The sequence below is a fragment of the Penicillium chrysogenum genome (assembly GCF_028827035.1).
Source record: "Penicillium chrysogenum strain IBT 35668 chromosome Unknown utg000001l_segment0_segment0, whole genome shotgun sequence".
NCBI classification, from domain to species: Eukaryota; Fungi; Ascomycota; class Eurotiomycetes; order Eurotiales; family Aspergillaceae; genus Penicillium; species Penicillium chrysogenum.
The window spans coordinates 1,422,433-1,446,958 of record NW_026622749.1 but is presented as its reverse complement, the minus strand read 5'-3'; the positions used below and the strand labels follow the sequence as shown (position 1 = coordinate 1,446,958).

At 48.6% G+C, this 24,526-nt stretch overlaps 9 protein-coding genes across 9 annotated transcripts; 4 read left to right on the top strand and 5 right to left on the bottom strand.

The window, feature by feature from the left end:
* Window positions 1–99: 99 nt before the first annotated feature.
* Window positions 100–1,486, top strand: N7489_000573 (uncharacterized protein; the record flags this gene model as incomplete). The annotated part of the gene is made up of 5 exons (XM_056706328.1): window positions 100–418; window positions 479–546; window positions 601–980; window positions 1,036–1,100; window positions 1,149–1,486. Coding segments are annotated over 5 exons (1,170 nt in total), but the record flags the coding sequence as incomplete, so codon positions are not given.
* A 73-nt stretch (window positions 1,487–1,559) lies between these two features.
* On the bottom strand, window positions 1,560–2,114 carry N7489_000572 (CVNH domain-containing protein; the record flags this gene model as incomplete). The annotated part of the gene is made up of 4 exons (XM_056706327.1): window positions 1,560–1,600; window positions 1,669–1,784; window positions 1,847–1,857; window positions 1,911–2,114. 4 exons carry the CDS (start codon window positions 2,112–2,114, stop codon window positions 1,560–1,562), a joined length of 372 nt encoding a protein of 123 aa, XP_056570629.1.
* A 1,194-nt stretch (window positions 2,115–3,308) lies between these two features.
* Window positions 3,309–9,059, bottom strand: N7489_000571 (putative DEAD/DEAH box helicase; the record flags this gene model as incomplete). Its single annotated transcript, XM_056706326.1, has 5 exons — window positions 3,309–5,645; window positions 5,696–6,416; window positions 6,464–8,241; window positions 8,294–8,951; window positions 9,007–9,059. Coding segments are annotated over 5 exons (5,547 nt in total), but the record flags the coding sequence as incomplete, so codon positions are not given.
* A 1,223-nt stretch (window positions 9,060–10,282) lies between these two features.
* N7489_000570 (putative short chain dehydrogenase/oxidoreductase) lies at window positions 10,283–11,350 on the bottom strand (the record flags this gene model as incomplete). Its single annotated transcript, XM_056706325.1, has 2 exons — window positions 10,283–10,962; window positions 11,035–11,350. The coding sequence occupies 2 exons, from the start codon at window positions 11,348–11,350 to the stop codon at window positions 10,283–10,285; spliced, it is 996 nt and encodes a 331-aa protein (XP_056570627.1).
* Window positions 11,351–13,210: 1,860 nt separating this feature from the next.
* Window positions 13,211–15,553, bottom strand: N7489_000569 (uncharacterized protein; the record flags this gene model as incomplete). Its single annotated transcript, XM_056706324.1, has 1 exon — window positions 13,211–15,553. The coding sequence occupies one exon, from the start codon at window positions 15,551–15,553 to the stop codon at window positions 13,211–13,213; it is 2,343 nt and encodes a 780-aa protein (XP_056570626.1).
* A 74-nt stretch (window positions 15,554–15,627) lies between these two features.
* N7489_000568 (uncharacterized protein) lies at window positions 15,628–15,900 on the top strand (the record flags this gene model as incomplete). Its single annotated transcript, XM_056706323.1, has 2 exons — window positions 15,628–15,769; window positions 15,791–15,900. Coding segments are annotated over 2 exons (252 nt in total), but the record flags the coding sequence as incomplete, so codon positions are not given.
* A 419-nt stretch (window positions 15,901–16,319) lies between these two features.
* On the top strand, window positions 16,320–19,655 carry ubaA (E1 ubiquitin-activating protein ubaA; the record flags this gene model as incomplete). The annotated part of the gene is made up of 5 exons (XM_056706322.1): window positions 16,320–16,325; window positions 16,382–16,470; window positions 16,531–16,616; window positions 16,676–19,457; window positions 19,517–19,655. The coding sequence occupies 5 exons, from the start codon at window positions 16,320–16,322 to the stop codon at window positions 19,653–19,655; spliced, it is 3,102 nt and encodes a 1,033-aa protein (XP_056570624.1).
* Window positions 19,656–19,982: 327 nt separating this feature from the next.
* N7489_000566 (glutathione S-transferase family protein) lies at window positions 19,983–21,373 on the top strand (the record flags this gene model as incomplete). Its single annotated transcript, XM_056706321.1, has 5 exons — window positions 19,983–20,117; window positions 20,181–20,352; window positions 20,409–20,495; window positions 20,552–20,730; window positions 20,792–21,373. The coding sequence occupies 5 exons, from the start codon at window positions 19,983–19,985 to the stop codon at window positions 21,371–21,373; spliced, it is 1,155 nt and encodes a 384-aa protein (XP_056570623.1).
* Window positions 21,374–21,988: 615 nt separating this feature from the next.
* On the bottom strand, window positions 21,989–24,164 carry N7489_000565 (calcium-binding mitochondrial carrier protein; the record flags this gene model as incomplete). The annotated part of the gene is made up of 8 exons (XM_056706320.1): window positions 21,989–22,508; window positions 22,566–22,598; window positions 22,651–22,754; window positions 22,815–22,876; window positions 22,929–23,545; window positions 23,611–23,818; window positions 23,897–23,977; window positions 24,035–24,164. 8 exons carry the CDS (start codon window positions 24,162–24,164, stop codon window positions 21,989–21,991), a joined length of 1,755 nt encoding a protein of 584 aa, XP_056570622.1.
* Window positions 24,165–24,526: the final 362 nt, after the last annotated feature.

Genomic DNA, 24,526 nt, shown 5'->3' with positions numbered 1-24,526 from the left:
GATTCTCTTCGATCGAAAAAGGATTTCTCTTCCATTGGAAATCCTACTCGTATTTCCACTTCTTATCCCACGAGAAATTGGATGGTCCAATGAGTGAAGGTCGAAATTGGAAGTGATGACCTCAACCCGGCTGACATAGAAAATGCCGATCCCCCTGTTAGTCAAAGATTCTTAGACCTCGGAGAATTTTGCATTTTGGTCTTTTTATCTTTCCCAGTCAATATGGCAAACCTGGTGAATACATATTGGAAGAATGTCCTCACTATTGTGCCTATTATTGGGGCTGGTCTGGCTACGATCACCTACCTGTTGCGTCTCTACGGCCGGCGGATGAAGGCGGTGGGGCTGCATCTGGAAGATTATCTAATGGGAGCTGGTCTGATCATCTCCTACTGCGTCACAGCTTTTGTAGTAGATAGTAAGTACTTGTCCTTTATACTTGTTCTTATACTATATCCTAATATACTAACTATTATAGCTGCCTTCAATGGTGTCGGTTTGCCAATCGCATCCCTCCCCAAGGATGAACGGCAGCGTGTTCAATTCGTATGTTGTAGCTTATATGACCTTCATAGTATGGGAACGTCTAACATCTCGCAGGGATCATGGATGATACAGAAGTTCTGGGCTCCGTCAATGGCCTGTGTCAAGATCTCAATTGTCATCTTTATCAAACGGCTCTTCAGCTCAATCCGGGCATATGTCATTGTCTCAAACTGCCTGGCCGGATTTATCGCCGCATGGGCTCTCGCTGCCCTATTGACCAATATCTTCCAATGCACCCCGGTGCAATACTACTACAATAAAGACTTGAACGGACACTGCATGTCAGGACAGGTCCAATTCTTCCAGGTTATGGGCTCGATCGCATTGGTTGAAGATGTTATCATTTTCTGCCTGCCCATCCCCGTATTTTGGCGGTTACAGGTCAACCGTCGGCAGAAATTAGGATTAACCCTGGTGTTTTCTCTGGGTTTACTGTGCGTGGGATCCCTCAACACGATATATATTGCTTTCTTCTCTAACAAATTGCAGGGTCTGTATCTTCAGTCTGATGCGCCTGATTGAATTCCGGAAATTCCAGCTCACCGACCTTGCCGGTTCGTTTCTATTAGCTCGTACAATGACCCCCAGCTAACATCATCCAGCCTCAAGCGCCAAAGAGTCCATCTGGACTTGCCTGGAACTCGATGTGGCCATCATTTGTGGCTGTCTCCCGTTTCTCAACCCACTTGTGCAAGGGGTCCGCAGCAAAGTCAGAAGTGACCCCTCAAAATATCATACCCAGCCTTCGACCGGATCCAATCTGCATTTACACTCCATGCGGGGAAATAAAGGCGACTTTCGAGCGCTTGGTAGTGATTGTGGAGCATCAGCGAATTCAAATGGTCACAATGCTATGGCTACGGCAGGTAGACAGAGCCCCGATATGGAAAACAATAGGGACGTGGACGGGGATCCAGACATGGCTCATAATAATAATTAAATACAAAATCAATTTCCAGTTCAGCATAATACCTATTCCGGTTCTTCCTTATATGGACTTCTACATTGCTAATCTAGCAACGGAGCTCACCGTGGTCGTTGCTGATACATTTGTCTTGAAGCCAATGTGTTAGCCCTTTTCCAGAAAAATAACATGTGCATTTCTAGCAAGTATTGACTTACTGAGATCGAGAGTAGTGGCAACGTGTCTGTGATCGTCTTCGGAGTTACGGCACTGGCAGGAAAACTCGGCGATTCCACGAAGAGTGCAGTTGATGCAAGAGCCGGAGTAATGGCCACTGCTTTTGTTAGACTCTTTATTCTTCGACTATAAAATAGCTCATCCTCGAGTTACACTTACTTCTTTCCGCACTATAGACACGTTAACATTGTTCAAGTTCAAGTGTGTTGGATTGATCTCTTACCTTCAGAGTGCCCTTGTTATTCTTGATGCATCGGTTCAGGTCGAGTGTGCTCCATCTGAGTTGGCCATTCTCCCTCTCCTGACACTGTGCTCGCAGGGTTGTGCCTTCGCCGTCAATGTCTTGACATGTGTCGGCAAACTTGGAAGGGCCGGCCAAAGCCATGGCTACGAAGGGAAGAAGTCCGAGGGCCTTGAGGAAAAGCATATTGAAAGTGGTTGCTTGAGGGTATCAAGATAACTGAGATTGGTGCTGAATAAAGTCGTTACGATTAGAGAATAGTCGAGTTTGGGGGATAGATTGCCTGGTTTATATAGCAATACAATGCCTCCATATGTAAGTTTACAATGACTCTCGGACATCCAGCTTCAGCAAGAAGCGAACGCATCTGATCACAAGGCGTAATACACCTTCGATGACTCCTTACTTCCTTGAAGCCTGGTATGAGGTTGCATCCAAATCACCATCAGGGTCCGTCGAGGTCATCTTGCATCAGTCCTCCCTAGTGACGTATATTGCTGCTTCGGAGCTGGGCCAAATCCTAACTATCCACAGGTCAACCACATGGTAGGATATCATGGTTGACTACTACTAAATATAATGTTCTTAAGAATGTTTATACAAAATTTGAAGACTATTCAAGTACAATTCAGGTACTCACATAGCCAATAAGCAGACATTCCTAGATCGAGACGAATTACCTCACAGTCCCGATACCAATAGTCTTTCTCAGACAGAAAGAGATATAGAAGGGATAGCGGTGTGTCAGAGACCGTATTAGGCCAAGTACACGACGTAGATCATAGTATATTGATCCACGATGTCGCTGCAAGGGGCACTTCAGCATGTTTTCTCTCTCGCACGAGCCTGTCACTAGCACACCCCACGCATGGGCGTTACATCAGGCTAAAACCGAGCCAATGGAAGTGCAATTCAGAGGAGCTTCAATGCTTTAATACAAATTATTACAGTACATCAACACTATATTGGTCTACCCCATGGGCAGCCTTCCTATTCAATCGTCTCCACACCCCGCACTAGGTCCACACGCTTGCATGTTCTGCCCCTTGTCCACGTTGAAGCCCCCCCTTGTAATATTGCCAGGATAAGTGGGAGCCGTTGTAGCGGGATTCTTGCGATCAGCCTTCAAAAGTGTAACTGGCTAAGTAAGGCGTGAGTTTATGCTTTATCCTTAGGATAGCAGTGTAATCCTTGACCATGGTTGTGGCTAAGAAGTTAAAGTCTTTATATACGACTGATCAGTGACGAGCACACTACTGGAGCTGATATCCTAAGGGACAGATTTTAAGTCTCAGATATCTTTTACTTTAGAAATCTCTCACTTCAGATATTTTTCAATTTAGTATCTTGTTTTAGCGTCTCATCTCTCACAACTAATTCTTAAGCCCACATAGCCTTGAACTTGGTATCGAACTCAGCGTGCAGTTCATTGAAGGCCTTGGCAACCAAGAACATAGATCTGTGGGACTTGTCCACTGGTTTCTCTTGCGTAGTTTTGGAGCCGACCCCGTTGGTCGCATCCTTGGAAGCATCGATGGCTTCAACATCGGTCTCGTCGTCTTCGTCATCCATCTCATCCTCCCAGCTATCCATCACAACCTTCTTCGCTCGGGGGCGAGCGGCGGGCACGGCGGCAGCAACCGTCGCCTGCTTGATGTCTGGTTTCACACCCGTCTTTCCGGCATTTTCAGCCTCAATCTGATCAACGGCCTTATCATCAACGAGATTCTCGTAGTCGTCACCTCCGCCAGCAACATCGAGCATATCTGCACCGATATTGCCTCCAGGCTTGAGGAAGCCCTCGATGCTAGTTTTGATGGTGGCCAAAGTCAATGAGAAGTCATTTAGCACAAACCAGATGTCCCCGCGACGGATGCGGTTTGCAGTTTCCAACTGAGAAACGTTTCCATGTTTGAAGAAGTCATACAGGTATGCATTGAGAGGGACGGCGTTCTCGTTGGGGTCAATAGCCACATATGGAATGACGGAATCCTCAATCCAAACGCCACTGCGGACCATCTGACTAAGTTCAAAGATAGTATTGCATTGGTCTCCGTTTCCTGAAAGGGCGAAGAACGGGGAGATGATGGATGGAGAGATGTGGTCGAACTGCGAAAAACCAAGTTCCTCGGAGGAACTTTCTCCACCGCACTTGATCCCACTGAATGGTAGCAAACAGTCTGGTTCCTTGATATGCTGCTTGACAAAAGTGGAGACGTAGCCAGTGTAGACGTCCAGGATCTGTCTGTTGTGAGCACGTAGGGCAGAGGCTGCTTTCCTCGGCAAAGGTGGGAGAGCCACTATGGAGGAAGGCTTCTTTTCTACGTCTTGGAACCATTCCAAGGTGGACGCTCGCAGGGGGATACGTCCGAAAAGGTGGGCCATGACCAGCATCAGAGTATGGACAGTCTTTTTTGGCTTCGTCTCTATGTCCTGACAGAGATCTTGGAGGTATCCCGAATTCAGTAGGGCATGGAAAGCAAAACTAGAATTCTCTGTGTAGTACAGATGAGAGATACAGCTCGCAAAATTCAAAGCCATACCTGTACCGCTAAGGAGACTGTTTCGTCGGAGGTATTCGATAGAGAATCGGAGGTGGTGCAGGACCGTTTGCTTCATCTCAGCGCCACCAAGGTGGATGCGAGAACTTGAGAGTATCGAGTTGATCGATTTCACAGCGGACGGAGCTTGCTTTGAGCCATGTAGCAAGATGAACAGCCGTAGAACCAAACTTGTTGTTATGGGGAAATGTCCACTGAGACTTGGGAGTCTTGAGCTCATCAGTCGTTGCACCTTGGATGGTGGAACCTGCTGGAAAACAACATTTCCCAGAACATCAAATCCACGTCGTCCTGCTCTTCCGGCGGCTTGTCGGAAATTCAGGGCCGTCAAGAAAATGGAATCGCCCGAAAAGACGACGGTCTTACAAGGCATGTTGATACCCAAGGCCAAAGTGCCAGTTGCAATCACGACACGCAAAAAGCCTTTCCTAAAGAGGATCTCACAAACTTGACGGTACTTGCGATTCATACCAGCATGGTGGACACCGATTCCTCTCTCCAGGGCGTCTATCAACCATTGAGGCACCGAGCGCCACTGCAGCTGCTTGGCATAGACAAGGAACTCGGATGCGGGAACTTTCTTGAAGTCAGCCAGATGGAATCCATCCACAGGCCTCTTCGGGTCAAAGAGATCAAGCCAGCCGAAATCAGTAGATGCTGATTCTTTGGCTTGCTCTGCCTTGGATGTTGGCTCCTCGTCAGCGTTTCCGCTTGTTTTCTTCTTGGTGGCCTTTTCAAGCTTCTTCTTTGCTGACATTTTGGATGTCTTCCATACTTCCCATTTGGCAACCTTGGATTTCCATACCGGACTCTCTTCTTTCCATTTTGTCTCAGCATTTTGTAGCTGCGTCAACAGGTCATGGCATATATCTTCGCATCTACCGCGGTCGTAGTTGAAGAACAGCGCGGGGAGAGCATTCTGAGCGTGTAACGAAGAGATCAAAGGGAGGGTTGTATCGAGCAGGTTACCATCTAGTGTGTCAGACAGGCCATTCATGCGAGATACCTGTTTCGACAAGTCCTTTTCTTTCTGGACTACGAACCCTGTTGGGTGCTCAAGATTGAGCAACAGCGTCTCAAATGGAGATTCCCGGTCTTTCATCCATTTTCCTAACAACGTTTTCAGCTGCCTCTGCCATTCTATAATGTGCACTTTCTGGATGATAGTATTCGAGAAAAGATGGACGGATCCAGAGATGGATCAACAGGGAACTGCTCTGTTTGGAGATCCTTCATTGCTTTCCACAAAGTGAAGCAGTCACGTGGTTCAAAGTCAAGATCATCTGGTATCGATCTGGTACGGTCCAGCAGGCTGGTGACAGGATGCACGAACGTCATATCATCTGCTTCATCGAGGCCTAGACGGGCCAAGCTAGGAGTATTGGAAAACCCCTTGAACGAGAAGTCACCATGAGGTTGGTACACGTACTTGCGCAAATCCGAATAACGGTGCTGGTGCTGGATCATCTTGAGGTCAAATCCATTGGTTCTCTGGGCAAAATCTAGCCAGTTGTAGAATTCCTGGGGGTTTCCGACGGTAGCTGAGAGTGCTATAATCGGGCATGGGGACATCAGAAGTAGTTGTTCCCAAACGACACCATCGTCGGCTTGGCCGATACAATGAATCTCATCAAAGATGATACGTCTCAAGCGAGGGGTCCATGCATTGGCGTTCGAGGGATTAAGCAACATGATCTGAAGGATCTGCGGAACGGTGATGAGGATTTGGCATCCCTGGGGATTATTGATGCGATAGTCTCTGGTGTGGATGGCCCAAACCGACTTGCCACTGGTTTTGGCTGGGAATGCTTTGGAGAACCGGGCTTGCACCTCAGCTGCGATCTGATTGACAAGAGCTTTGGTGGGGGCAACATAAACTAGAATTCCATCGTGATCTTCTTTCAAGATCTGTCTCATCGCATAGAAACTGAAGCATGTTAGCATGATTCTAAATCGAGGCATATTGCGACTTACGAGATGAATGTTTTTCCTGCACTCGTTGGGGCCACGATGAATGCGCTCTTCTTTGCATCGATCTGGTCCAGCACTTCACGCTGCCAGCGATCGGGCGCGAAATCAGGCGTCCGGGAATCCGGCAATGAGTCTATGCTGCGCTCCATAAAAGGCCCACCGTGTAGAAGCTGGAATTCAACTGGGCTCATCTCGATACTCATGCTGGGTGCTGCTTTGGGGATCTTGAACGACGGGAAAGATAACTTTTGTTCAATATCGGCATGAAGCGGAGCATCTGGCAAACCAAGTACTTGACAGACCGTTGAAACATATGTGACAATATCGGATGAGATCCCTTGCTTGATTTTCACGAGACAAGTGATAATCTCCCAAATGCGTGTTACAATCAACATGTGTGTTTTACTCTGCACATTTGTGCGTTCGGCAAAAATAAGCCGCAGCAATGTATCGATCATACAAGTCAAGACTTCAGGTTCCAAAACCTGTCGACTGTCTTTGGGTAGATTAGCCAAGTATCCGTTGAGCTTTGTAAAACGAGTTACAAGATCGTCGATGAGAGCGAATTCGTCATTATACATGTTCTTCCACTTCTGTCTCTGCTTTTGAGTAACTTCCATTGCTTTTTGATGAACGAAAGCTGTGGCCATCTCCTTGGTGGATGGTTTACCAGATTTGGAGTGAGCTTTCTTGTCTGACTTCGAGGTCGTCGAGCGGGTTCCAACATCTCTGCTCGCCGAAGGGGTTTGGTGAGACTTCTGGCGTGAAGTACTGGAGGATTCAACAATAATCGGCTCCGGCTGTGATGCAGAGAGACTTGCAGCATAATCTCTCATCTCGGCCATAAAACGCTGGTTCCGCTTGTTGTTTCGCTCAACCTCTTGGGGAGTTAGGATGACTTTCTTTTGATCAAGGGGTTTGGAGTTATGCCAGTGGCTATCTTCTTTGAACTCCTTGCAAAGTTGGGAATCACTCTTCGTGTCGGCAGATGCATCAACTGCAACATGAACAGGCTTCAGAATTTTATCGAAGACTGCATTGCTAAATGGAAGCACCTTTTCAAAGCCGTGATGGGGCTTGGAGATACTTCCATTCGTGGTATCTTTAGAGGTAGCCCCCGCTTCCCCAATCGCTCCACATTGCAGTGTTGTGCCACAAATGTGGTCCACCAGGCATGCAAGAGTGTTGAACGGAGATTGTGTAACCGATGATATTACTGCTTGAATACCCAGTTTCTCGACCATCCGCTGGACTTCGAAAAACAAGGTTCCATCCACGAGGTCAGACAGATCGCAAGGTAAGTTATTTTCGCTCATTGCTTTCTCCCAAAGCTTCGAGGTGAGCAAAGCCATGGCGGTCTTCACAAATTCGTTGAAAAACTTCAGGTTTTCGGGTGCAGTTGTCTGAATTGATCGATCCGATAGTTGGGTGTTCTGCAAAAGAACAGTGTGCAAAATCATAGACTGTGCTCCAATCTTGTTTTCGGGGTTATCCACAGCGCCGCCCAAAAGCATAGAGCTGAGCGTAGCAACCACAAGACATTGGCGTTGAGACAGGTCAGGCTTCTCAATAAGTGCCTGTTCAAGGAACTTGTATGTTTGAGCCTGGTTGGATGATTGGTCGTTGGCGAAGTTGTTTTCCAGCGCATCCTCCGCTTGGTCTTGGCTGTCTTCAATCTCTAATTGAGAGAGGGAATCCCACAATTGATTGGGATCTTCTGTTTCAGGACTAGTCGGTAAGGGATTCGTTTTAATGGAGCTTTCAATCACCATTGCCATGACCTGCGTATATTGTGAGTACAGAGCCTACTGTTCCGTGGTTGAAAAGACCTACCTTTGTGTCACGGAACTCGAGACTATCCATGAGAGCAATGTTGTATCCGTGAACAACAAACCAGTAGATCATCGCGCGGAGCTTAAATCTTGAGATCTCGCCTCTCTTATCGACAAAAGAACCTTCCTGGTCACTGTCTTCGAGGTCACTGCAGTCAGGATCACTTTCGGAATCGCTGCTGTCAATATCACTAGCAGTATCATCCTTGCTCTGCTCGGAAGAAGCGCCGTCGTGGCACATGAACAAGTAGGCCCCCGAATTTATCAGATGAGCTTTGAACTCATCAGACTGGAAGCTATCAAACCTCAGAGCCTGGAAGAATCGTGACGGTTGGACGCGAACAGAGACAAGATGCTGTATGATTGCCTCTCGGGCAAGGAGGTATCTCGCGTGCAGATCTCTGGGGACTCCTCTGGGAATGCATAACGAGGCATTCTCGGCGAAAAAGACAACCTCGAAGAAACACTTGCGCTGTTGAAGCTTTTGTAACAACTTCTCCGCAAGGTAAGTCGCATGCAAGACCTGGAAGCCCGGGTCGAAATCAAGTTTCTCGTTGGAAAAGCATTGGAGTAGAAGAGAATCTCCTTCGATTATGAAAAGCTCGTCACCAACAAAGTCTCCGACAAGGTCAACGACTCGAGAGTCTAGGTTATTGTACCTTTATTTAATATTAGCAAAAGTGAGCTGACTCCAAGAGCCGACAAGCCACCCACCAATCCAGCACAACATGTCGATCCATAATCTTCTCAATATTTCGGTAGTTTGCCTAGAAGGCTAGATGTAGACTGTTAGAATCAAGACTGGAAGATCGACGTTTTGAGGCACACGAACAAGATGAACCGGGTAAGCTGAGATAAGAGAGTAAGGAAAAGCTTGACACTGGGGACGGGAAGAGGGTAAAATAGAGGCTTGGGGTGGCCTTCAGGGAAAATATCAAACAAACGGGCCAAAAGGAGGGGCATCAAACAGGGTATATTGGGGGTTGTATTCCGCATGCCGTTCATTCAACAAATAGACAAACAGCTTACCTAGGGTATTATGCAGTGTGATGGAACTCTAGCTCATTTCCTCTATATTCTTGGTATAAAGACAGTATCTAGAACAGTTGGGCTGTTGATCTCTTCGTTGAAATATCAACCGTGAAGGGAATTTCGGGCAGAAAAACCCAACGACCGCCTTGTCCAGTATAAGATGTACAGCAGTATACAACATCCATCACCATCCATAGAGCAGATCGGAGTAGATATCTGAGATTTATGACTCGGATCATGTGGAATATGTAGATGATCGTAATTGTAACTATTGCTCTATTGTTTAAATCTTGGCGGGCTGCCCGACTCTCTGCTGTCCTGAGTTGGTATGCACTGTGCGATGTTGGAAAAACTCTGTCGCTATCCAATAGATGGAAACGATAGGATACTCTGGAAGATCTGGATTGGACTAAATGACCATTGGACGGAGCTGGAAGGGAATTTGCTTTTGCTGGTCGTACTCAGTAAGTAGATGAAATTTTTAAAACCCTAATTTCAAACTGCTGTGCGAGCATACATCCGGCGTCCTAGACGATAAAGCAGCCAACTCTCAATGTCAGACTCAAGTTTAAGTTGGGAATGTGATTTACTCGGCTTCCTGGCGGGTAGTAACTGCACTTGGCATTTTGGGAAAGAAATCTGGCTCGAGGGTAAATGTATACAACATATAGAGTGTGCTATGCTGATTCTGAGAGAATATCTACGGCATTATGAGAATAGCTGCCTGAAAGGAAGTTCGATGATTAGATCTTTGAATCTGAAGTCTGGACAACCCCAGCTCCATTGTGCAGTCTAGACTGAGATGATGCATAAGGTAGATTATCTGATGGTGGATGCGTTTATTGTACAAAATTCGCCCCCAACGCCAGTACCCTTCTTCGACCTTTTTCGCCAGATATATTAATATCTTTTATTCGAAGTTGACTTTTGTGCAGATTTTTCCGGTCAAGAATGCCGTTTACCAAGCAGTGTGTCCTCCATCGATGAGCAGAGTGCTTCCCGTCATGAAGCTGCTCGCATCAGAAAGACAGAAAAGAGCCGTCCCACGGAATTCCTCGGGCAACGCCAACCGTCCAAGCATATTCTCCGCTTCCCAAGTAGCTCTAGCAGCAGGATTCTGCTTGAATACCTCGTCCACCATCGGGGTGATGATGTGGCCGGGGCATAGACTGTTGACACGAATGCCATGACGACCCCATTCCATAGCAAGAGAACGACCTAGCTGGATAACTGCCGCCTTTGACGAGTTGTATACGGGCGAGGTCATGCCTTTGTTGGCAATTAGGCCGCTCATGCTGGCTACTAGTAGGATCGAGCCCTGCTGTTGGTATTTAAACATCTGGCGGGCGGCGGCGGTGGCTGAGTTGAACACTCCATTATAATTAATCGACATCACATCATCTAAAGCCTGCTGGGAGTGCTCTAGTGCGCTCTGGAGGTAGTTGATTCCGGCTGCGGCGATCAGGCCGTCCAATCGCTCTCCCTGCGCTGCAATGGCTGCGAATGCGTTGTTGACTTCGGTGTTGTTGCGTACGTCGATGCGGATGTACTCCAAGCTGCTTCCATAGTCATCCTGGGCCCTTTGCTTAGCAAGGAGGAAGTCTGGATGCGGGGACTCGAGGCGGTCCAGACAGTACACTGCTTATATGATATTGCGTTAGCATTCATTCGATCAGTTAGACAATCGGAGGGACACGAGGGAGTCAATACCTTTTGCCCCGGCCTCGACCAACGCTTCTGCCATTGATAGTCCCAGTCCTCGTCCACCGCCGGTGATGGCATATACTCGGCCCTCAAGATCAAACTCGCTGAAACGGTGGTTGTTGCGCAAGAGCTCTTTCGCCGGCATCTTTGATTGGATGTGGTCCGGGTGGTGAGTTACATTGTGGATATCGTGAGGGCTAAAGGTACTCTTGGAGGTCGAGTACAAGCGACTTGATGAGGAAAAGAGAGAACCAGGAACAGCGACGGCGACTCCAGCTAGCCGTGTACGAGCAGGAACCCATACTCGGGGAATGAAAGACATGGCCAAAGGCGGGATCGGGGTATAACTATAGAGTGGGAGGTATTCAGAAGCGAGGAAGTAATATTTATGTCGACAGTCGTGAAATAGGAAATAACAAAGAGTGATACAGCCAAAGAATTCACGATATTTCCGTATATTGCATCGGGGTGATAGATTTATATGTCTAGAGAGCTGAGACGGTACTTCCTTGGAAAGCCTACCGAGAACAATAAGATCCTGCATAAAGATGGACAGGAAAAAACTCTTCCAGTTGCGCGTGACCCGGTGGATAATTGCTTTCACCATTACTCCGATGGACCCAGACATTTCGATTGACCGAGAGCATCCACGGCAAGGCCCAAGCTTGCCACTGAAGCTCTGATTAGCTATGGAGATGGGGATGTTGGGGAAAGGGGGTCGCACCACTATCTAGGAAGGAATATCGTGACCTTGGGCTGAAGACGGTAAAGACTTCGATGCGAGCTTCGATGGAATGGCTCATCCGGCGGGAGTATGCACGATTGTACATCACAATTGATATTCTAGCAGTGTGATTGGCTCAAATCTGGTTCTTTTGTCCATGCCGATCCCCGGTTCTGTCCCGGGTCGAAGGGGCAGGATAGTTAGGGGGAAATATCAGAAGATCCCGCACTGAAGCTCCCATGCAGATACGGAATGCCGGCCCCAATGAGATACTCGGCATCAACGGCTAGTTGAAAGCATAATGCATTTTCTATTTTCTTGCTTGACATTATGCCACAAAGACTTCGAGACATCCAAAGGCTCCAGGCTCAAGGCTCCACAGAAATTTGTGGGTAGTTACAAGTCAATGGATATCTCATCTCGTCTTCTCCTTTCTCGGCGTCCCGGGCCCCTTGGGACCAGACAGACCCTCGAAGTTCCACCTTGAATCCACCCAAACCCCATGGGCACGCAGATTGTCCAGTCCCGGGGTCTAATTTTTATTTTATTTTATTTTTAGGATGGGGGAATGGACCACATGAGCTTAATGAAATCTCATACATTCAAGCCCGGGATTTCCTAATCCGGTAACCCTTCCTCACATCTTACACCGACTCCAATGCCCAAGGGACACCTGTACAACAGCTCTATAGAATACTTCGCCCTGAATGAGATCCCTGAATGTTTCTTTTGCACGTACTATAATAATTGGCAAAGAACTTACACGCTCTCTTTCAACGTCTCTATCACCAGGAACTAAAGGCGTTAGGAGGCAGTTGCCAATACGGAGTACAATGTATGGCGTAATATGCAAGCCGAGCCCTGTTCCATATTCCTTTTTGTAGTTAAGGAAGCCCCGAATTCGCTGTCTGGGCCCTCTTTGCCACTCATGATGGGTCTGTCCCGCAAGCCCTACATTGTACACGTGCTTGCAATCCCATTCCGACTACGGAGTAAGCAGGGGCTATCGGATTGAAGACGATCTTGAGGATCTTGTGGAACGGCGTACGTACTAAATCCAGGTCACCTGTGCCTTGTGGAGTACTTCATACAGATAAGTGATATGTGTTATTTCTGTTAATAAAGAAGCAACGCGATCTGCAGGGACACGGTGTGCACATTCCTTCTCTCCTGCGGCTGGTCTTCAAATGAAGATCCCGACAGACACATGACCCCATCTCGCAGCAATGGATGAAGCGAACTTGTTTTCTCGGAAATAGCTTTGCGAAGCCCACCAACAAAGAAGTGCAAGAAAGAGAAAGAGAAAAAAAAAAGGGGACCCATGCAATATCCAGACTCCTGTCAGCCGTCCCAATCACCCAATGCCCATGAGATAAAACGCCAATTCCTCGGAAGGTGCTCGTAAACGAAGACAATAAGAACAAAGGACCAATTAGAGTCCATGGGCCGCTTCAGTCATCATGGCATACCCGCGAGACTCGCAGTCGTCTCGGGTCCGAAGCCGCTGCGAAGGCTGCCGAAATCCAGTTTCATGAGCAGACGATCCACCCCCGCTGCTTTATGGGGCACGTAATGGTCGAAGCCGGAACTCGCGCTGTCAGCTTGGCGGGAACCAGGCCACATCTGACCGAGGTTCGTTGCGAGTTCCGCGGGTCCCAGACCTTCTCCCGAGCGACTGTCGTCAATGTCCCGCAGGCTTCCAACGAGATTCTTGATACCCGCTTCGACATCGTTTCGAGTGGCGCGTAGCTCTTCCCATACCTCGCGTTCTTCATGGGCATAATCTACCAAGGCGTCTTCCACGCCTTCATCTGTTTCTAAATCCATGTTGTGTTGGATGGTTTCCAACCGTATCAGAAGGGCGACGAAGCGGTCTATATTTGTGAGCAGTCCTCTCATAGTGTTTGTGAAGGGTATATCAGTCAAAAAGAGGGATTGCACCAAAGATGACAAGTGCCGCCGGTGGGCAACCGTGAGAGCCTCGGGATCATGTCGTCCCATGGTCTGCTGGCCAGACTCGGGGGACAGTGTTTTGGAACTGTTATGCGATTTAGAAGAGGATGCCGTACCAGGTCGGGATCCAGGAGCTGATACTGTGGACGAAGAGCATCCTTCAATCCATTGGCGAAGGTGCTGCCATGACTCATTGACGACATCTCCCTGGAAAAAGCTCCCAATCTCGGAAAGCGTAAACAGACATGCACTTCCTGTGGCCCAGATATGACGCATTTGGCGAACACGGGCATTATCTCTATCTCTCCTTGCCTGCAGCTTAGCTTGGCCGAAGACACTGTTACTTCTGGGTGGTCCCCATGGCGTAGGGTGGTTTCGCCGCAACGGAGTACGTTTCCATAGATCTCCAAGTCGGATCTGAGCCCGCCGTATTCCCAGGAGATAAGAATGGATCTTGGAATAGATGACAATATCAGAGCTCGAGATAAATAAGTCCAGAGGGGCCCGGATATGTGCGGTGAGGTTTGTGGGTATGGGGAAGAGCAGGTCTTCAAATGAGATCTTTGAGATTTTGGATATTGAATTGGGAGTTTGGGCAGGAGTCATCGGTCGGCCACCTTTGCGGCCACTGACGGACAGACAAAGAAGGTCCCGGGCAAGTTCAAGTTCTTCATCGGCTGGGTCCTCCTCCTTTTGTAGCGAGAAAAGCTCTGCCCATGCTTCAGCTAGAGCAGCTGTGACGTCACCTTCTTTGATGGTAAGGATGTCAAGTTTTCCCAATGGACGGGTCGCTGATGGGCGTCGGCGTCGGCTTTCCTCAACGCGAGAATCTGCATGTGCTACAAGAGCTACTGCAAACTCTCCTCGTCCTAGTAAAAGGAAATTGTGAAGCAAAGTCAGGATTTCCAGGATCTTCGGGAGGGGTAACAATTTAGACAAGGTTGATTGAGAAAGGGAAAGGCGAATGGAGTCAACGGCGGTAGTCAATTTTGAAGGCGAAATTGGTGATTTCAGGCCCGCAAGTTGCTCGATGTGCTCCCGATATAACGTCACGGGCGCAGTAGAAGTTCCTGCTATTGAAGTCTTCCGCTTCGCCCGGATATGATTGAGGGATTTGCCAATAAATAGTATTGAGCCTGCTGTTTGTGCTGTGACGAAACCTGGGAGCAATCGAACGTTTACGCTGAATTGTGCCTCTTCATTCTCTTTTTCGGTATCCTCCTGGATGAAAAAGTCTTCCTTCCCGTAGATAGGAAGATTCCCATAAAGCAACCACATCGAAAGTTGTTTCATCCATGCTGTCTCAGCCGCTGTCGCCAATTGTAGGGCCATCTCCTTGATATCAAGATATCCTGTTTGAGCTTCGGCCCGCAGATGATCTATGAGCGCTGCCCCCGTGGAACCATGCAAAATCCCGGTGCTTTTTCTTTCGGGTTGAATGAACCGGATAACAGCCCAAAGCCACTCCATGCGCCGCGTCCATGGTGCAAATTCCCCCACGATAGTCGACAATGGGACAATACCATAGCCGCCGACATATCCACTGTCCTCGGCAAGGATTGCCCTCTCAACCTCCAGTATCTTCTTCTGGAATTCGCCTAGATGTGTCCCAACAATAACTGTAGAGACAGAGCGGCATATGACAGATGGGCTTGTGGAGGATATATTGGAGGCATATTTCCGCAGCTGCGCGTGGAGTCGACTTAGATGGGCAACGGAGGCGAGGAGGGCTTTCTCCGGAGGTGAAAGAAGGGGAAAATCATCTTGAGTGACAGCATTTTCCCCTTTTTGGGTACTGAAGAGGGAGGACGGCTGGCCGGAGAGGGAGAGTAGGATCTCATGGAGCATTCTGACGAGAGTTCCCTATCGGTCCATATTAATCACGAGCTCATCACAGGCATATATGCAGAAAACTCACCTAGATAAATGTCTTCTCTCCGCTGGGCAGTTCCTACGCTGCCAGTACAATAGACCGCGCCCCACGAATTCAAAGCGACACATATGAAGTCGGACGTCTTGTCGGCGCCAAGCTTCGCGTTGATGCCGAGACGCGTCAAACGTGGCGTATGGAATAGCAGGCTTCAGAACCAATCAGGGAAGATAGGGTTGGTTGTTCATTCTTGAAAGTCGACCACAACCTTATCCAGATCACAGCTTCCACTCTTCTATGGCTCGAACACAATAGCTCCCATTGAAGTATTGCGGGGCTGAAGGTCAATCGCCCTCTCACCGCCCGTTAGTCATCACTTAGCTGTCCGGACCCCCTCTTACGTCGGTGTCCCTCTTGATCTCTCTTCTACTTTGTACTGACTTGTCCTTTACTTATCCACCTCCCACCTCACAAGCGCTTCATTATTCTTCTCTTCTATAATCCTCTATCATCCGTCGATTGCGTTCGGATTGCTACTCTTCTCCGTGCTCGTTGAGCTAGGTACCTGGTACGCTGGGCGTTGCAACTTGATTTATCATCACTATTGAAAGACTTGCTCTATTGCAAGGCTTTCACCTCCTGATTTTCATCATTCCTTCAAACATTCCTGTTCGAGACGCGGCTAAGCCCGGGAAGCGCAGAGCCTCTGAAGACGACGTCGGAGCTCGGCCAGAGAAAAGAACCATGACGGTATGGTTAGTCTTGATCTTAGAGATAAGATTTGCCACTAATACATTTCACCAAAGGACGTCAAGATGCAGGTCGAAAACCCCCAAGAAACCATCGAAGCCATCAAGCATGGGGATATCGACGAATCATTGTATAGTCGACAGCTGTAAGCCACCCGCATCCCTCTATGACATTCAAATCGCGAATATCTACTGACACCATAGAGATACGTTCTTGGTCACGAGGCCATGAAGCGAATGGGCTCCTCCAACGTTCTGATTGTGGGTCTCAAGGGCTTGGGCGTGGAAATCGGTATGTGATTCAACTATTAACCAAACCTTGCTTTCATCCCAACATCTGATTGTCTATAGCCAAGAACATCGCCCTCGCCGGTGTTAAATCCCTCACCTTATACGACCCCGCACCAGTCGCCATCTCGGATCTTTCTTCGCAGTTTTTCCTTCAGCCAGAGGACGTCGGCAAGCCCCGTGCTGAAGTTACCGCCCCTAGAGTCGCCGAGTTGAACTCCTACGTGCCCGTCACAGTCCATGAGGGCGAGAGCCTCGTAGGCGATCTCGAACAACTAAAGCGCTACCAGGCAGTGGTTCTCACACAGACGCCTTTGAAGGAGCAATTGGCGATTGCCGACTTCTGCCACAAGAACAAAATCTACCTCACAATTACGGATACATTCGGTCTCTTTGGTTATATCTTCAATGACTTTGGAAAGAACTTCACTGTGGGTGATCCCAACGGTGAAGAGCCTGCTAGTGGAATTGTGGCGGATATCGACGAGGAAGGGTTGGTCTCAGCGCTCGATGAGACGAGACATGGACTCGAGGATGGTGACTTTGTCACTTTCACTGAAGTCAAGGGTATGGAGGGGCTAAATAACAGTGATCCTCGCAAGGTCACCGTGAAGGGTCCCTATACTTTCACTATTGGCGACGTCTCCGGTCTAGGATCCTACCAAGGTGGTGGTCTATTCACTCAAGTCAAGATGCCCAAGTTCATTGATTTCCAGCCACTGGAGGATCAACTCAAAAATCCCGAGATTGTCATGTCCGACCCCGCCAAGTTTGACCGGCCACAACAATTGCACATTGGTATCCAGGCTCTCCATAAGTTTGCGGAGACTCGTGATGGCCAACTGCCTCGTCCCCACAATGATAGCGACGCCCAGGAGGTTCTAAAGATTGCTAACAATCTTGCTGCGGCCGGTGAAGAGAAAGTTGAACTGGATGAAAAGATAATCAAAGAGCTGAGTTACCAGGCTCGCGGTGATCTGAATCCGTTAGCTGCTTTCTTTGGTGGAATCGCCGCCCAGGAAGTTCTGAAGGCTGTCTCAGGCAAGTTCGGCCCTGTGCATCAGTGGCTGTACTTTGACTCTTTGGAGTCTTTGCCTTCGTCGGTCACTCGATCAGAAGAGAGCTGCAAGCCTCTTGGTACCCGCTACGATGGTCAAATTGCGGTGTTTGGCAAGGAATACCAAGACAAACTTGCCAATGTCACTCAATTCTTGGTCGGCTCTGGTGCTATCGGTTGTGAGACGCTAAAGAACTGGGCCATGATGGGTCTGGGTACGGGCCCCAAAGGAAAGATTTACGTCACCGATATGGATCAGATCGAGAAGAGCAATCTTAACCGCCAATTCCTCTTCCGTTCTAAGGACGTTGGCAGACTCAAGAGTGAATGCGCGTCTGCGGCTGCCCAGGCAATGAACCCAGATTTGACAAATAAGATTGTCACTCTTCGTGATCGCGTCGGTCCTGACACTGAGCACATCTTCAATGAGGATTTCTGGAACGGCCTTGACGGTGTGACAAATGCTTTGGACAATGTTGATGCGCGGACATACGTTGATCGCCGCTGTGTTTTCTTCCGCAAGCCATTGCTGGAGAGTGGCACCCTGGGCACCAAGTGTAACACTCAGGTCGTCCTTCCTTTCGTCACGGAGTCCTACTCCAGCTCTCAGGATCCCCCGGAGAAGTCATTCCCTATGTGTACCCTGAAGAGTTTCCCGAATCGCATTGAACACACCATTGCATGGGCACGGGATGTCTTCCAAACCTACTTCGTTGGCCCACCTGAATCAGTCAACATGTACCTCTCGCAATCCGACTACATTCAGCAAACCCTCAAGCAGGCGGGTAATGAGAAACAAACTTTGGAGCACCTGCGTGACTTCTTGGTCACTGAAAAACCGCTAACTTTCGATGATTGTGTTGTGTGGGCTCGCCAACAATTTGAAGCGCAGTACAACAACGCAATCCAGCAGCTTCTCTATAACTTCCCCCGGGACTCCAAGACATCATCCGGTCAACTCTTCTGGTCTGGTCCTAAGCGTGCCCCTACACCATTGAAGTTCGATAGCACCAATCCAACTCATCTTGGATTTGTTGTTGCTGGTGCTAACCTCCATGCGTTCAACTACGGTATCAAGAACCCCGGTGCGGATAAGGACTATTACCGAAGGGTAGTCGATGACATGATCGTTCCGGAGTTCACCCCGAGCTCGAACGTCAAGATTCAGGCCAATGAAAATGACCCTGATCCGAATGCCCAGCCAGCTGGTTCATCTACTGATGATCAGGAAATCCAGAAACTGGTGGCATCTCTTCCCTCGCCAAAATCTCTTGCTGGTTTCCGCTTGCAGCCAGTTGAGTTTGAGAAGGATGATGATACCAACTACCACATCGACTTCATCACCGCGGCCAGCAACCTTCGTGCAGACAACTACGAGATTCCTCAGGCCGACCGACACAAGACCAAATTTATCGCCGGAAAGATCATCCCGGCGATTGCCACCACTACTGCCCTGGCGACCGGTCTTGTTGCCCTCGAACTGTACAAGGTCGTTGACGGCAAGGACGACATCGAGCAATACAAGAACGGCTTCGTTAATTTGGCCCTTCCACTATTTAGCTTCAGTGAGCCGATCTGTAGCGAAAAGGGCACGTATCAAGGCAAGCAAGGCGAGGTCACAATTGACAGGCTCTGGGACCGGTTCGAGGTGGAAGACATTCCCCTTCAGGAGTTCATCGACTTCTTCGCCGAGAAGGGCTTGGACATCACCATGGTCAGCTCTGGAGTCAGCTTGTTGTATGCAAGCTTCTATCCCCCGTCGAAGGTCAAGGATCGCCTTCCTCTACCGTGAGTATCTCTTCTATAGCCCCATGCGTAAGTCCGTGTACTAACACTATATCTTCCAGTATGAGCAAGCTTGTGGAGCACGTCAGCAAGAAGCCAGTTCCCGAGCACCAGAAGAACATCATCTTCGAGGTTACCGCCGAGGACCAAACAGAAGAAGATGTCGAGGTTCCCTACGTCATGGTCAAGCTCACAAAATAAGGCGATTAGAATCTACGGAAAGCCTGTTGGCTACATATTGCTAGTACAGTAGCTAGATTTCATGGTTATTCCACTCTCCAAAGCTCTCCACTGGTACAAATATGTGTGTAGATTATCAATGTAAGCCGCTTGTGTACAAATTGATGTCAAATCATGGGTTTTGCCAAGACCGTCCAGATTTGTCAAAGCTGATCGATCTTCCGATAAGCAACCTTGGAAATCTGACTCAGCATTTGGTCATGTCCATGGACGTCATGACCCCCGCAAAGGCGACATTTTGATTTTTTCCTATATATACATGTGTAAATTCCACTTTGTCTGCCACCTATGTTCTTCACTCTGCTGAGATCTCAACCATTGCAGCATCTTTCACGTCCAATTCTCCGCGCAGGGCCTCTTCGTGCAGCTTACCAGAGCTTCGTGTTCCCCACAGTACCAATCATCTACTCCCGCAATATGGCTGTAAGAAACACAAGATAAGCCCGCTACAATAGCTCCAATGGCTTTACTGATGTATAACTCAAGGCCGCCGCAAATACCATGAACATCACCGATTGGGTGAAACCTGGCGACAAGTCCGGCGAATTCAAGCGACAGCAATCCGTCTTCCGGAACTGGATTTCTAGAGAGGCCGGAGCCCAATTCCCTCCAGAGAAGGGCCGGTACCATCTTTATGTTTCTTATGCCTGTCCTTGGGGTATGAAAGAGCTTCCAATGTAGTCGACACTCGATCAGTGGTTAACTATCTACTAGCTCATCGGACTTTGATTACGCGGAAGCTCAAGGGTCTCGAGGACTTCATCTCTTTCTCTTCGGTACATTGGCATCTTGGAGAAAAAGGTCAGATCTATGTCATGGGTTCTGGGGAAATTGCATTGTTCTAACACATCTCTTAGGCTGGCGATTTGTTACTCCCGATGAGAAACTGCCAGGGGAGAACACCATTCCTGATCCTCTACACCCGGAATTCACGCATCTCCGACAGATCTACTTCTCGAATGACCCAGACTACACGGGCCGGTTCACTGTCCCCGTTCTCTTCGACAAGAAGACCAAGCTGATCGTAAGCAACGAGGTATGAAAAACAATCCTCCCAAAAGAAAACCATTTCCAACTCATAATACTTACAAAACCAGAGCTCCGAAATCATCCGCATGCTTTACCACGAATTCGACGATATCCTCCCAGACCAATACAAGAAAATCGATCTCTTCCCCGATGCTCTCCAAGCCGAGATCGAGGCTTACAACGAATGGATCTACAACGACATCAATAATGGCGTATACAAATCTGGTTTCGCAACCACGCAAGAAGCCTACGAGAAAGCTGTCACAACGCTCTTCTCCTCGCTAGACAAAGTCGAAGCACACCTCGCCAAGCAGCAAGCAGCCTCAAAGCCGTATTTCTTCGGCGATGAGATCACCGAGGCTGATATCAGACTCTACACCACCATCGTTCGGTTTGACCCGGTCTATGTGCAACATTTCAAGTGCAATCTGCGTGATATTCGCTCCGGTTTTCCGGCTCTCCATCGCTGGGTGCGCAGGCTATATTGGGATGTTCCTGCTTTCCGGGATACCACTGACTTTGAGCATATTAAGCTCCATTATACTAAGAGTCACAAACAGATTAATCAGTTTGCTATTACTCCTGTGGGGCCTGTGCCAGATATCCTTCCTCAGGATGAGGAGGTTAGGGCTGTGCAAGCGGCTAAATAAGGGTCTGATCCAGGAAAGGGTGGTGCGATTCGCGACCTGGGCAGTTTAAGAGCAGTCAGAATGGTATTCAAGAAATGTTCAGTGTATGTACTATCCAAGCATGTAGATTTTCTTGTATAAAAAAATGGAAATCAAAAAGTCCCGTGGTATTGTATCGACGCCTTGCCATGCTGATGTGGTTGATGGTGAGTTTCCCAGTGCCCTGTATCAAAGGTTGGTCAAAAGTACAGTTGTCTCAAGTGAGCACAACGTAGGCAATAGAAAGCAAATAAAAATTACAGTGAAGCCTTGTTGGCATCAACCAAATGTGAATGCAAAGAAATGAAAAAAGAAACCCCAATTGTGATACCCTGGTAATATGGCGAAGAGATCAAAAAGAGAATGGGGTGCATCTCAAATGCACCCATGAGCGAGGGGGTGTGCCATGTCTGTAAATGGCCTTTGTGGGTATCTTGGGGACAATGCTTTTAAATGTCAAGCCAGTAAGTACCAAAGACCGATCCGAAGGCACCGGAATGAACGTGCCAGGGCAAAGGTCGAAAATGCATGCAAATGGCTTAGTTGTATCCGCGGGGGATGCAAGGAGGAAGTGGAAGTGAGGGCTTGTTCGGCAAATCATCGTAGGCCAAGCATGCGTTTCGAGTTCTCATAGACCACATAGCTGATTGACATGGCCGGTGCCACTTTGAGAAGGTTGGGTGTGAGACCTTTGTAAAGGCCACGAGGTCCCTCGGTTTTGAGTGTGATTTTTAGGACCTCCCCGATTCCTGTGTATGTAGGCGGATGCATGATTGTGCCCTGGGTTTGAAGTCGAGTTCGGAGAACGTTGAGGGGGTAGACAATCGAGGCGCTAAATCCTCCACTCATAGCACCAATTGCACCTGTTGCGAAGTTGCCGAGTGGTACGTCATCCTCATGACAGCCACAGTCACGAGCCTTTTTGGCTAGAAGTGTCCGTTTGAGGTATTCAAATGTTGATAGATCGATTGCGGCGTAGGGGAACATGCCCACAAGGCCAAGCGGGAGTCCTCGGAAGAAGCCAACGAAGCCATTTTTGCTCCACACCTTTTTTGCGGTAGCTGCGATGAGCCGGTTGCCCTTCGGGCCATCCTTCACGGTTTCACACTGCATGCGACTAGTGGTGATCGTAAGCGACAATGCTCCAGCAACTCACTTGGATCGATGTACTCACAATTTTAGGGTATCCAGGGGGTAGACAAAGCATCTAGTCACAATTAAAACCGATTTTTCTCTCATCATTGACACAAAAGACCTACTGGGCAACCATTCCACCAAAGCCACCGGACATGAACTGCGAAGTGGGAAGGAGTCGCTTGGGATCGTTATGTCCTTCGAGCCGTGCAAATGCTCTTTTCGCGGACTGTTTTCAGGTCAGCATTCGTCTCAATGTGTAGCGAAATCGAATATCAAGAGTACAAACCTCGTAGGCACCAAACTTGATCGCAGACTCCGGCATGACCTTGACCACGTTCAAGCCGTTCCCTACTTAAGTTAGTCGTTGCCGCTTCGAGTCCAGATCGACAATACGACGAACCTGCGAACAAACTCCGTATTCCTCCAGCCCGCCATAGTTCCTTGAGAGCGTCGAACAATGTTCTGGACGCATTCCCCGCCGCAGCCAACGGGGCTCCCTCCTTCGCCGCCTTAACCGTTGATTTGACACCAGTTTGCGCAATGAGATAAACTTTGAGGCGATCGAGGGGGGCGGTAGCAGTTCTTGAAACGGCACCCGCAATTCCACCGGCAAGGAAGTAGCCTAGTTGAGGGGTATTCTCGGTCAACTTCCGTCCATAATATCGGAAAAACATCCGCATGGCGGTAGTCTGGGGAAGTGGCAACCACTCCAACTCCAAGTCGCCGTCTAGCGAGACAAGATCTTGCTCGAGAACGGGTCCCAACTTTGAGATATGGCTGGTTTCCGCGTGTGCTGAAGGAAGGAGGGAGGCCAAGGCGGGGAGGGACAAAATGTTGTACAAAAAGTGTGGGATGGCGAAAATGTAGGGTGAAAGAAACGGATGGTCTGTACCTAAACCCTGCAGGTCATTGATGTTGACATCTCCTTCCGGGTTTAGATTTCCCGTAGCCGTGTAGTATGAAAGGACGGCGTGTAGGTCGGTCGGGGAGTGGAGTGGGAGGAATAGAAGGAAATCCCTAAAACGAATCATAAGTCAGCCTAGACTATTCAGCCTGCAGTTGCCCAGTGAGAATGCATATACCTCCACTCTGTGTAAGAGATCACCCCGTCATGATTTTTGTCGACCTCGGCGAAAAACCGGTCCAACTTGGCGTTCGAAACCGTGACTCCGGAACGTGAAAAGGCATTCCGCAATTCTGTCTTGTCAATTTCTCCGTTCCGATCTCGATCAATGCTCTGGAACATCTGCCAGAGCCCGTTCTCGGTGTGGTTGAGAAATGCTCGGAATTCTGGTGGTGATTAGGATTGGACCAAATATGGACCAGGGCCTTCCCCGAATGGTGCCTAGGTGGTTCTCGTGAGCTTACCAGCTTGGTCGATCCGTCCATCGCCATTCGTGTCCACCTCCCGCACGACATTGACTACCATATCGTCTGCATTTTTTAAAGCTAGGAGGGGATTAGCCCAGCGCGCAGATATATAGCAAGGAACCCGGTCAAACTCACGATGATCGATTTTCTTTAGCCCCTTCTTTAACCCATTCAGGTCGATGTGGCCTTCTCGTCGTGTATCCAAAGTTTCCCAGAGTTTGTCGACTCGTCTGTCGCGTTCATATTTTGACTCTCCGGATGCCATAGTGAAAGTTGTTACCGAGCAACCATTATTTGGTCTTATTTGTTAGGGGTTTGAGAACCCGGGACCCCTAGTAGTTGAGGGGAAGAAAATCGAGGGGACATAAAAGGGATGACGTGAGGTGAAAGTTATGCCCGAGGTGAATACCTAGGTATGAATGGATAAATGATCTGATTAATAGGCGCCCGGCCATTTGACCGGCTTTGACGCCATCGGATTCTCTCGCACGGGACCAGGGCCAAGCCCTACTATCCCTTTTCGGGATTGCAACCTGACCTCAGATTAAGTTGATTCTTAGATTATTATAATATATCATGTTGTTTTGATTTGGTTTGGTTTTGCTTTTCTATTGCGTTGGTTCTGCA